Source organism: Hesperophylax consimilis, chromosome 1 (genome assembly GCF_061612785.1).
Source record: "Hesperophylax consimilis isolate HC1 chromosome 1, BYU_Hcon_1.0, whole genome shotgun sequence".
Taxonomy (NCBI): Eukaryota; Metazoa; Arthropoda; class Insecta; order Trichoptera; family Limnephilidae; genus Hesperophylax; species Hesperophylax consimilis.
Genome location: NC_142836.1, coordinates 49,133,996 through 49,147,652, shown reverse-complemented (window position 1 = coordinate 49,147,652; position 13,657 = coordinate 49,133,996). Strand labels below are relative to the sequence as shown.

The 13,657-nt window shown below is 33.5% G+C and overlaps 1 protein-coding gene across 1 annotated transcript in view; it reads left to right on the top strand.

The window, feature by feature from the left end:
- The window catches only part of LOC149427052 (uncharacterized), a 421,382-nt gene that overhangs the window by 313,246 nt on the left and 94,479 nt on the right, over positions 1-13,657 (top strand). The window contains exons 6-7 of the mRNA XM_089634915.1: positions 1,149-2,314; positions 6,587-6,746. Of these exons, the coding sequence (XP_089491041.1) occupies positions 1,149-2,314; positions 6,587-6,746 (1,326 nt within the window). The remainder of the gene's footprint in view (positions 1-1,148; positions 2,315-6,586; positions 6,747-13,657) is intronic.

Genomic DNA, 13,657 nt, shown 5'->3' with positions numbered 1-13,657 from the left:
TATTGTATTTTACTGTTCTGTTTACTGTGCTATTTTATATCAATTACCATCCCCCAAATTCTAATAATAAGTATTTTTGCAAAACTAACATTTCTTATGCTTTTTGTTTTTTTTCTAAAACCTTGCGTTTTTTGTCAAGTTTTGGTGCATTTCAACGAGCATATTTTTAATGTTTTCGTTGCATTTTTTGCATCCCTAAATAAACCTACTGGATAACTCCAAATATCTCAATTATTTTATCCACCTTTATCTTATTTTTTTAAAGAAATGTTTCATTTTTTTGCCAGTGTTGTCAGATTGGAGGAGTTCCAGACACAAATGTTCTCCAACTTTCGTTCAACTCGTAATTCTATAAGAGAAACTCGTGAAAAAACATCTCTACCGCAAGAATAAACAGACAAAGCGAGTTAGGGAAAAAAGGTTGTTTGGTAGTTAAACGAAACTCCGCAACCAAGTCGTAAACAAAGCTTCAAGCGTGCAATTTACTGCAACGCTACGATAAATGTATTAATTGTAGTTTTGTGACTGTCTGTTTGGGTTTATTTTACGTTGTTTACCTGAACAGACCCTTTTGCTGAGCTTAAATTTTTCTTGAAATTCACGTCTGTGAGATTAACTAAATCCTCTCAATTTCACGCCAAATGTCCTTCCACGCACCGGAACCATTATCTAGCTCTACGATCAGATATCAGCTATCATGCGTAATTATAATTATACAGCAGAACTTGATAATAAATAAACTATTTTTTATAAATGGCATAGTAAATAATAAATAAATAAACGTATGGTTTATGTTGGAATACTAATGTAAAGATGAACGGAAAAGATAATTATATTTGTTAATAAATAAAAAAATATTTTTTTTGAAAACAACCTTTTCATAAAAATGATTTTGTTGAACCCGTCAGGACACCAAGAACCACTTTTTTACCACTCTTCTCAGATGTCAACACATTATACATATTAACATGTTTTAACTATAAATTCAAAAACTATTATTTTATATTTATTTTTCGGAATAACTTTATTGAGTAAAACCTCAAATTGTAATATTTAAATATATATATTTTTTTATTATTTTATAACCTGTTCTGAACCATTTTATAAAAAGCATTTCTAATTATTTCCGATTTTTTTGTCATTTTCAGATGTCTCGCTGATGTATCGAGATCAACTCGCGGAGTCATCGTTCTGATCAGCGACGTATCCGCGGCCCAGCGAGTACTACTGCAGGCCAAGCGGCTCAACATGCTGGACGGACATTTTGTTTGGCTATGGATTGACACAGATTTAACCACTAATAGGATCAAATACTCCGATCAAGATCCATATGGCAACGGAGATCAGTATACTTCTCAAGGACCGGATCCATTCTTTGAGATCGAGACGGAAAGAAGAGCAAAAGGAGAGAAACACGCCGCAGATCACAGAGAGAGACACGCTTCAGGAAAGAGAATAGAAGAAACAGAAAGATCTAAAAGAAGTGATGAAATAGTCCAAGTGGTTAAAGAACAACCGGCGGCAGAGTTAATATCGGGTGACGACAAAGGAACAGATACGGCGAATCAAAAAACTATTGACATTCTGAATAAGAGTGTTAATCGGAGTGATAGAAGTTTTGAATCTTATAAGGAAATAAAAAATGAAGATGTTAAGTTTATGGATACCATAAGTGCACCGATGGGTTCAAGACCTAGTTTTTACAATTCAAATCTAATTAATAAAGAAATTAATAAATCTAGTGAAACATTAAGTCATTCGTCTAATAGTAATGTTAGAGAAACTGTTGGTCAATTTCGAGACCAGAGTGGCTATAATTTTAGGGATAGTATTTACGAAAACGATTTAATCCATTTTAAATCTAAAGAAGGCGTTGAAAGTTCTAAAATTGCATTGCAACACAAAACTAATTCGATAACACCGGAGAGTATTAATAAGTTTTTACATAATCACGATGAGCCCAATAACGAATTCGAAATGTATATAAAAGATGCTGGGCTCCTTAGTGATAAACGTGATTTTGTAAGTAGTAGCATTAAGCACTCTGATTTGGGAGTACAGTTTATAGATACAAGTTTAAATTACAAACCGACGGTAAAGAGCCTTAGTGTGTTCAGTAAGTTAAGATCTCTGAATGAAGCGTATTCGCTGCCGGAGCACGAGGTGCACGTGAAGGAGAAGAGAACCGAGCGGATGTGGTCTTTCTCCAGACCAGAGGGAGCGGAGAATCCCGCGTCTCCTGTCAACTTAACAGCGGTCTTCGACAACTTCCCTGTTGGCCTCCTCGCCCTGAGACCTCTTCCGATTAAAACAGGTTCGTACTTAAACTTTCTTCAAATTAGTTTTAATGATAGAAAGCTGTTAATCCGCACGAGTTGACTGGCCATCCTACTACTCCTGCCAACTTAACAGCCTCGCACATGCTGGCATCCTCGATGTCACATTTTACATTAAAAGTAGTCTGTATTATTTCACAGGAAGTCCTTCAGTAGAATCGAAGAAGATAAAACACATAATTAACAGCTATTTTAGAAGACTTTCCATTCAGCCACTTCCATCATATGAGGAATTCAAGCTTAAAATTTTCCTAAAATCAAAGAGTTATAAATGAAAGGTTGACGTCATTCAACCGGCCCGAAGGAGAGGATAATCCCACGTATCCTGTCAACTTAGTAGTTGTGTTTGACAACATCCCCTTCGAACTTTTCGCCTTGCGACCTCTGCTAATAAAAAACGGGATCGTGCTTAAAACTTCACGATTTTTTCTTTATTTTACCACTCGAGTGATTTTTGGCATATTATGCCGAGTTTTCCAAAACATTTTTTTTTTCTTCGACAATTTTTATTCAGTATTTACAATTTTTTGAATAATCCTAAAAATATAGGATAAACGGTAAAATAATGGTGAATTAATTGGCTATATATAACTATAATCAGTTTATGTGCTTCCGTATTATACTTCAGAGTTAAAATTCTCCAACTCTAGTGCCAATCACTCAACTAGTGCCAATCATTCCAGTTATTGACGCGAGCACTCGAGTGGTTAAAGTGGGTGAAAATAGAAGTTCTGGTTACTCAGCAGACCCGTTTGTGGGAAGTCCGTAGAATCGATTTTAAGAAGCAGTCGATTGAATAAGTCTTCCAACAAACTGAAGATTAGCGTAAAGACAAAAAGACAAAGTCCCTTGCATAATGCAAAGTTTGGCAAACTGTAATAGCCAATGAATTTTTTTTCCACCGCTTCAACGAGCTTTTTGAGAAACTATTAAAGACTGGTTTATTTTAATATGTGACTTAATCCAATATTTAAAAAAAGCAGATCTACGATCGGAAAACTGGTCGGTTGTTTGTGAAATAAGAGTACTACGTTTCAACAAATACATGAAACTTTGTGTAAAAGTGACACCCTTTGTAATAGAATTCGTTTGATTGTTTTTGTCACACCTTTTTCTGATGCTAGAATTTCTGTATGGGTGTAATAAGCAAATATGATCGTCCTCGCCAGGTTTTTATCCCGCGAACTCTAACAAGGAAGAACCGACGATTATTTTTAATCTGCTAGCAGCCATCCCGTTTCAACTCTTCAGCTTAATGTAGCTTAATAAAACTTTTTCGGTGACCGGATAAATCATCAAAATGATAATTCATCACATCTTTAAAAAGTTATATAAAGTCATGGAAAGTGATGAAAAAAAACTTAATTAACTGGGTTTAGTAGGTTAGGTTAGGTTAGGTTAAAATTTATTTTCATCGTTTTAATGACTTTATATCACTTTTAAAGGTGTGTTGAATTGTCACTGTGTTGAGTTATCATGGAACCAACTTTTTCATAATCGACGCAATAAGTGCTCGATTTATATGAACAAAGTGATTTTCTTAGAAAATATAAAACAGAAATACCAAACACTATAAATACTTTTAACTTTACTTGTCACAAAGCACTCTTTTCAGGGTGAAATGACTAAAACCAAAAAAAAAAAACTTTACTTGCAGCTTGTAATTGCTTCTATGAAAACAAGTTCGCCAAAGTCTTGTTAGATTGCTGATAATAATTTTTATTTTTAAACTAAGGATTAATATAATTAGGTCCCGATAGCGAGTGCTTAGAGACGTTATCCTGGTAAAACACAGATCCTGTGTTCGATTCCCAGTTGTTATGGACCAAAGTCTTACCCAAGTAGGATGGCATAAACCGACATGGCAGAGACCTCTATCGGAAAAGGCGAGTATGAATTAAAGGGAACTCCTTACTTGGTTAAGAATTTTCTATCAGGGATTATCAGAGGAATTGAATTGCCCAATCGGATTACAGGGAGAAAGAAGGAGGTACAACTTTTGACACGAGAAAGGATATCTTAAGAGAGGGGTGGGGTTTAAGCTTTGATTTATATGACATCGACCTTGAAAATATTCCCACCAAATGTTTAGGTGAACGCACTAGCTAGAGCCACTCAGAATCAAGGTTGATTAACGGGATCAATGGGACGACGCGAGACAGGGTTGCAACAGATCTGTTACTCGAGAAAAAGTTTTCCGATTTCTTTAAAATTCAAGTGGAAAGATTTAACAGAATTTTAGTCTAAAGTACCCACAAGACTTTACGTGGTGGGTATAGGAATAAGAAAATCTATTAAAATTAATGGCCAGAGATAAAATAAATTTATAGCTTTTTTTATTATTATTCAAGTGATGTTTTTATTATTCAAGTGATGTTTGGCACATTATAACTTTTTTATGTCTTTTTCGTAAATGAAAGAGACAAAACAAAGAGCGTACTAGAAAATTTGGCAGTTAAATTACGTACAATCAGGGAAAAATCGGAAGTTGGAAACAAAAATAATCGCGGAAGAGTGATCGGTTCACGTAGAAAATAGAGGGAGAAGTGAGTCATCAGAGGCAAATTGAAGATGATGAAAGCTAGGCTCGCGAAAGCGTTAAAAACAAAGCGTACCAAATCATAAACTGTAGACGGTAGAGGATACTGCTGTCTAGGCCTAAACCAATCTACGCCTCTTGTGATTGTAGCACAATACATGAAAAGGAGTGTTTTGACTAAAACGGATGACAAGACTTGTTGTAGCGACGAAATTCAAATAATAATCGACATTAGCGGTAATGCTTGCAGACCCCAAGGTCAACGTTAGATTGTGACCTCAGTCAAGGATGGTTGCAGTGGGCATTTCTTGGGTTGGACTGTTTAGAATAAAGAGACATTCGTCTATCAGGGTAGCTAACGACAGTCATTTAAGCAATTTTGCGGACACAATAACATTTTAAAATAAAAATTCCGGAATTCACACTTCGTAAAACAGCGTTCACTGAAACATTATATTGAAAGCGCCCAATGGGAATCGGAACTCGCTTTTCTAGTCCGCGCCTGGATCAATGATCGAGTGAAACAGATTTAGAGGTATGAACCTTTTGAAATAACCAAAATGGCCTAATTAGCATGATTCGACTATGACCTAAATAGAAAAGAACATACGAGTCGATAAAGGTTAGAATAGCATATTTTTAACGTGATTAATGGGAAAATACAGATATAAATAGTTCGGATTTAGAAAAAATGGGGACAGTTTTTGACAATTTTGGAGAGTAAGTTGCAGAGTAATTCCGTCGCGATATTTTAAACAAAAAGTGCTAAAATTAATTCAAACAGTTTTACACAGTTTTGGAAAGTTTTCGGCAGTTTTGAGAAGCGAATTCGCAGAGTAAATACGTCGCGGTATTTTAAATAATTAAATTCAGACTTGGGAGGGTTGGAACTCAGTGTTAGAGACCTCATGATAAAAAATCTCAAATCAAAGTAGTAAAGTGTTCTATTTAAATTTTAAGAGTTTCGCGGAGTTTTGATCAGAACGTGTAATTACGACGCGTGTTTTCGAGCATGAATTTTTGTTTAATAAAAGACAGTCCCGCAGATTTTTTTTTGATTTTGATAAAGTCACGGGTTAAGAATAAATTTATAATTAGAAATAACTAAACTATTTCATGTCCTCGGATTCGGATTTAAAAATTTCAATGGCAAAGAGATCACTCACTCTAATTTAAACGAAACTGGATTATCACAAACATATACATTAATAGCTCGTTCACATAGGGGAAGTCCCCTTCATATGAATTTCAAAACCAAAAAAGATAACACAACGCTGAAAAGAGCATTATTGCGAAAATAACTCTTAAGATCTTGTTACTGTATACTCCATACAGGGATCGAAAGGCTTAGCTAGGGTTTCCTTTTAAGGTATGCCTTCTAAATGGCGCTACCAATATCTTAAGAAAATCGAAGGACAATGACCAGGATGTTACAACATTTTACAAATCAGACAAAAGAAATCATTATTAATTTTACGTAGGTAGAAAGATAGAATCATCACACAGTTGTGACCGTTACCTTATTATTTCTCCGTGTCTTGTTCTGTTTTATGTTTCGTTTAGATTTATTAGTATTATCTTTTAATACTAAAAAAACATACTTGTCGTGTACCTTTCAACATATTGATAGGAACTTGTATATGGCGCACTACACTGATTTCTATAGTGCAATATATGTAGTGCATCTAACAGTGGTATGTGTGTATTGCAGACCGGCAGATGGTGCGGGGAGCCGTGCGCGCAATGAGCGCGGCGCTGCGGCGGCTGCTGTCGGGCGGGCGCGGGCGGGGCGCGCTGGCTCTGTCACGCGCCGCGAGCTGCTGGACCAAGCCCAACGAGGGCTTCGCGGCATTCTCTGCGGAGTTCGTAAGGTAAGTCGTCATACCCTCAGTATGTATTACATGTTATTTTATGTCCCGACAGTCCTGGTTGTTCTTTTTAATATTTTTTTTGCGGCAACGTGTTTTATTTATTATTATTTTTTGCCAAGATGTATAACAGTATTAAGCTTAACTATCAAGGTAAAGTATTAAGGTTAAGTAAACATATTAATTTATTTATTTATTATTCATTAACGCCCTACCGGGCTTTTACACAGTAAATTGACAGTATATGTATGTAAGTGTAACATAATACATGGCTAAAATAGCTAAATATAATTTACTCGTAAGGTAATTAGAAAATAAATTTATGTTATATACTGATATGTTTTATTAAAACAAATGTTTAAAAAAAGAAGAAAAATAATGTAAAAAAAAAGAATAAAATAAAGATAAAGAAAACTACGAAAAATATTAAAAAAATTAAATTAAAATACTCTTGTACCACCTCATAACTTTACTTATTGTTTAAAAATATGTTTTTGCCTTTAAAATTCTTTGAATCATTTATTAACTAACCTATATTTTTATTACTTTTATTGTTATTTTTTGTTTTATTACTAATATTTTTTGTTTAATTTAAACAAATGTTAAAATATTTTTGTTGTCCTCTCCTAAACACAAGCAGCTGCTTTATTAGGAGAGTAATTGAAATATTGGTGTTTATATTGTTAAAAAATTGTAACCTTGTTTATATGTTTCAATAAAAAAAAAAAAATGTCTGTTGTATCTTTAGAGAAAAAAAACTATTAAGTTATGGCAAAATACCAACGCCGTAATTAATATTAAATTTAGATAATAGTACTTGAAATGGTAAAGTAAATATACATATCAAGTATGACCGTACATGCATACAGTAATTAATATGCGTCCAACAAATGAATAACAAATAAACTAAGGTGTATGTGAGTTAAACGTTGGAAGGTGTAGAGAGAAGACTTTTTTTTAAAGCTAATAAATAATACAAGATAAGAACTAGCAAATAGGACTGAAATTAGTTGCCTTTTGAAAGTCACAAAGTTATTAACACCAAATATATCAATAAGTTCACAGTATTTGTTTGCAAGGTGATGAATTCTTGGAATTGGTGAATACATAGAGTAGTTAGTATTGAGGTTATTGTTACATTTAAAAGTGTCTTTGCTTCGAGTGTGTCTGGCAGGTACATTCATATAAATTAATTTCAATAATTCAGGGCTGTCAATAAGAGATTTGATAATTTTGAATAAAAATAATATATCAGTTAGAACTGTTCTATCTGATAGTTTGAGAAGTCTAGTTTCGGTACGTAAGTTACTATAATTTATAAATTCGATGTAAATATTCATTTTTAAATTGATGTACCGAAGAAATTTATTTTGTACCTTTTCTTAGGCTTGAGAATAGACTTTGTAGAACGGTGACCATACTGTTGAACTATATTCTAATTTACTTCGTACTAATGAGCAATATGGATGTTTTAAACTTAACACATTTTTAAACTTTGCCCCCATTCTCAAAATAAAACCAAGCATTTTCATTGCATCGCTTGTAGTTTCATCGATGTGTAAGTTAAACTGTAGACTTTCGTGAAATAAGACACCGAGATCTAGAATCTGTGAAACTCGAAGAAGATTAGCGCCATTAATGAAATAAGAAAAATTAAGAGGATTTTTACCTTTGTAAAAACTAATAATCTGGCATTTACTTATATTTTATTCTGTAGATCTTCAGACCATCGGCAAATAACAGAACTTTGACTATGCTAAAAATATTTACAATGTCATTAATAAACTAACAAAATAATATTTGGCCCAGATGAGATCCTTGCGGTACTCCACTTATGCCGCGAATTTGTAAGAAGTGAATGAATCCACCTTTATCGCTAAGTACCTTCCCAACAGATAACTCTTAAACCATTCAAACATGCTCCCTCTCACTCCAAACAATTTTAATTTACGTATTAAGATTCTGTGGTTTACTTTATCAAATGTTTTACTGAAGTCAGTATATCTGGAGACAGTTTGATATGATGTGTTAAAGCCATTAACGATATCATTAGTGTATAATATTAAGTTGCAAAGCGTTGATCTTCTTTTAATAAGTCCATGTTGAATTGGTGAGATTACTCGTTTAAATTGAGATATCAACTTGTCCAGTACTAGACCTTCGAAAAGTTTGTGTAAAGAAGACATTATGCATATTGGCCTATAATTTGTTACTTCGCTCTTATATCCTTTTTTGAAAATAGGCTTCAAATGACTAAACTTCCAAAGGTTGGGAAACACACCTGATGAGAGTGACTTCATAAATAACTTATGTATGGGATGTGACAATGAATGCATACAATTAACTAGGAATCTAGGTGGAACTTTATCGGTTCCTGCGGATTTGTGGAAATCGAGACTCTTCAGCTTAGATATAACGTCCTCTATAGGTACTGTACAGTCAGATATATCAAGGTTCTCAACCGAATTAGAAAAAGAGTACTTACTGTCTACACTTTAACTAACATATACACCACCAAAAAACTAAGCAAACATATTAACAGTTTCCTGTAGATTCTGTGATTGTTTACAATCGAATGACATATATACTAGGTATATAAGTTCCATTTTCTTTTGGGATTTAAAATATTTCCAAAAAAAAATTGAGTCCTCTATGAGAGAGCTTTCGACAACACACATGTAAATGTTATAACATTAAGTAAAGAGCTTATTACATTCTGCCCTCATTTTTTGAAAGGCAATATAATTGATAGCCAGGCGACTTTGTTTGAACCTCTTGTGCAATATTTTTTTGACGTAAATAAAGTAATAATAATAATCATAAATTTATTTCACATAAAAATCACATAATAAATCATGCGGAAACTTTGACTAGCCAACTAGGAATGGATCCTGTTTTAGGCCAGTCAAATTGACAAGTTTAGTTCATATCATAATTTAGCACTTAATATAAAACAAAACCCGTAGACTAAATAACAGCCAGATAGTAGTAATAAAAAGACAGATAGTAGTAATAAAAAGAGAAAATATTTTTGATGGTCATAAAAAGGTGGGTAAGTTTTTTGACTTTTGACGCAGTTGAGTTAATGTGTTCTTCCCATCTCAGATATTTGTCTATGGTGATTCCTAAATATTTTAAGCTATCCACGGATTCTAGGTTGTTGCAAGTACAAATATTTGGTTCATTACAAATGTGAATAGTAATATTCAGTATTTCCTTGGGTTGTCCCGCTTGAGTTGCACTAAAACGTATAAATTTTGTCTTTTCCGTGTTGAGAGTGAGGAGATAATTATCTAGCCAATGTTTAACATTGTTTATCCCAATTTCGGCTTTTCTATACGTTTCGTACCAGTTTTTCTCCTCAAATATTAAGACCGTATCGTCAGCAAAAGTGATGATATGATCGGCAAGGTTACTGTGACAAAGATCATTGATATAGATACTAAACAATATCGGTCCTAAAGTACTTCCCTGTGGAACACCAAATTCGATATTGGCTGGATCGCTTAGAGTGCCACTAATATTAACTCTTTGGCTTCGATTTTCTAGATAGCTTTCTAACCATTTAAGTAACTGCCCTTGTATTCCGACTAGCTGAAGTTTTTTCAGAAGGATTTTGTGCGAGATGGTATCAAAAGCTTTAGCCAGATCCAGAAAGAGCGCGATGCTTTTATTTTCTCGATCGATATTATTAGAAATGACTTTAGTAAGATTGCCAATGGCATTTTCGGTACCTTAACTCGGTCGGAAGCCAAATTGTCTCTCAGAAAGAATGTTATTATCTTCAAGGTAAAAGCTAAGACGGTTTTTGTCAATTTTCTCGATAATTTTTGAGACCGAATTGACCAGAGATATCGGCCGGTAATTTTGAATTGCAGATTTATCTCCATTTTTGTGTAGTAATATAACAATTGAATGTTTTAGATGGTTAGGGAATATTCCTGATTAGAGAATTAGATTTGAGATAAAAGCTATCGGAGTTGCTATGAATGACTTAATTACTTTTCGCAGATTTGTCGAAACTTTGTCTGGTCCACAAGCGTTAGATGGCTTTAGGTCGTCAATTATTTCCAAGACTTCGTTCGTCGATGTTTGTATATGATATGTATTGCTATGTTGGCAGTCCTGATGCGTCACGTGGGAGATTATAACGAGTGTGCGGGTAGTCAATAAACGTCATAGCTCTGAGTCAACGGTCTTTTATTTTTAATAATCCCCGATATAATAATTGGCGACGTGGATAATCTAAAAAGTTTAATGTAAAAACGAGTAATATTCATTTAAAAGTCCAGTGTAAAACAGTGATTGCGTCTGTGTTTTTTTCAATCATTTTAACATGTCTACGAGTACTTTGCCAGTGCCGCAATACGAGTCGAGTTGTGAAACCTTCGGAATGTTTTTAGAACGTGTTCAAATTTATTTAAAAATAATTAATATTACGGACAAAGAGAAAATTATTATAATATAATTATTGGTGCGGAAAAATATAAAATTTTAAAAGAAACAGTTCATCCAAAAAATATTGAAGAGTTAACTTATAACGAGATTGTAACAACACTTCAAAATAAATATGAAGAAAAAAAATGTACGATCGCCCAAAGATATAAATTTTATAATCGTCAGCAACAGTCGAACGAGGGAATTGATGATTACATTTCCGAAATAAAAAGTCTGTCAATATCATGTAATTTTGGAGCATTTCTGGATGAAGCCTTGAGGGATAAATTGGTGTGCGGTGTGAAAAATGAAGCCATGACTATAAGATTACTGTCTGAAGATGAATTGCTGAGTTTCGAAAAAGCAAAAAAAATTGTCAAGAATATGGAGACAGTAAGTTGTTCTGCTGAAATATTACACAAAGAAGATCTTTCATCGGGAGTTTTCGAAGTAAAGCCGAAAACGTCACGTCAAAGGAGTACTAGTCCGCAACAAGGTCAAAGGAGTTCAATGTCATCAAGTCGTCTTTCATCTCCATCACGTGGAAATCCCAGAAAAAGATGCGAGAGGTGTTTTATCAGTCATCAACCAGAGTCATGTCCGTCTAGGAATTGGAAATGTTACAAGTGCAATACATACGGTCATACGTCAAAATTTTGTTCTAGTGCAAAATCAATTGTTATTAATCATGTAAAATGTGTGAGTAATATAAATGTTTTAAATATGTCCGTGTCTGAAACAGCTAATATTGATTTGTTTGTAAACGGTAGGAAAATGTCCTTCATGATTGACACAGGGAGTTTATCGACCTTGATAAGTCACAAAATGTACATAAAATTTTTCAAAACTTGTAAATTAAGTCAGTTCTATGGTAATTTGTTTACAGCAAATAGTCAAAATTTAAATTGTTTTGGATTTTTTATGGCAAAAGTAAGTGTAAGAGATGATTCTAATTTTGTCGTGGATTTACCAGTATTAGTTATTAAAAATCTATCGTCTGAAGCTATTCTTGGTAGGAATTGGATAAATGTTTTGAATCCATCTTGGGAAAATACATTTATAAATTCTTTTATGTCAAATATTGGTAATGATAATACTGTAAATTCCGTGTCTGTCAGTGGAAAAAATAAATCAAACATTGTCGAAAAATTGTCACAAAAATATTTAAATTCTTTTTCTAAAACAAATAACGACTTACCAATTAAAGAGTTTTCGGTAAATTTAAGTTTAAAAAATAATTCAACTCCTGTTTTCCACAAAGCATATGAGGTCCCTTATGCACTGCGTGTAGAAGTATGCCAAGAGCTAGATCGTCTTGAAAGCGAAAGCATCATTTCTAAAGTTAAATATAGTAGTTGGTCTTCTCCAATAGTCTGTGTACCAAAACAAAATGGAAAAATACGTTTATGTGCAGATTTAAAATCTACAGTCAATCCACAATTGAGAATTGATCAATATCCTATTCCACGTCCAGAGGATATTTTAAATAAATTTTCAGGTTGTCAAGTATTTTGTAAATTAGACTTAACAAATGCATATTTACAGTTGTCTGTGTCAGATTCTAGTAAATAATTACTTACAATTAATACATGTAATGGTTTATATGTGTACAATCGTTTACCTTTTGGGTTGTCATCGGCTCCTGCCACATTTCAAATGGTCATTGATACAGTCTTGGGAGGCATAAAAAACTGTGCTGCATACATTGATGATATTTGTGTAGGTGGTAAAGATGAAACGGAGTGTTGTAATACTTTAGAAAAAGTTTTGTCAAAGTTAAATGAGTTTAATATAAAAATTAATGTGTCAAAAAGTGAATTTTTTGTGTCTTCTTTTGAATTTTTAGGTTTTACTTTGTCAGGTCAAGGCAAAAGTCCGTCTTTGTCGAAAGTTGAGAAAATTAAGTCTACTGGGTGTCCAGAAAATGTTACTCAACTAAAATCGTATTTGTCAATGTTGAATTTTTATAGGAATTTTATTCCTATGGGTCCTACTGTGCTAGAACCACTCCATAATTTATTAAGAAAAAATGTAGAATGGTGTTGGTCTGATGAATGCGAAAAAGCATTTATAAATAGTAAGTCTCTCTTGTCAGATAAAACTATGTTAGTTTTATTTGATCCGTCAAAACCGTTGTGTCTTACAGTCGACTCCAGTGCATACGGTGTCGGGTGTGTCTTAAGTCATGTCGTAAAGAATCAAGAATTTCCTATAGCTTTTGAGTCTGCAACGTTAAATTCAGCTCAAAGAAATTATAGCCAAGGAATAATTGATAATAATAATAATAATAATAATTGCACAAGGAAGCCCTTGCTGTTATTTTTGGAATCAAGAAATTTCATAAATATTTAATTGGTCGTCATTTTAATATATATACTGATCATGCTCCATTGTTGTCTTTGTTTGCCGAAAATAAAAAAGTCCCCGTTTTAGCTGCATCACGTCTCATAAGATGGTCTATAATATTGTCCGCGTAC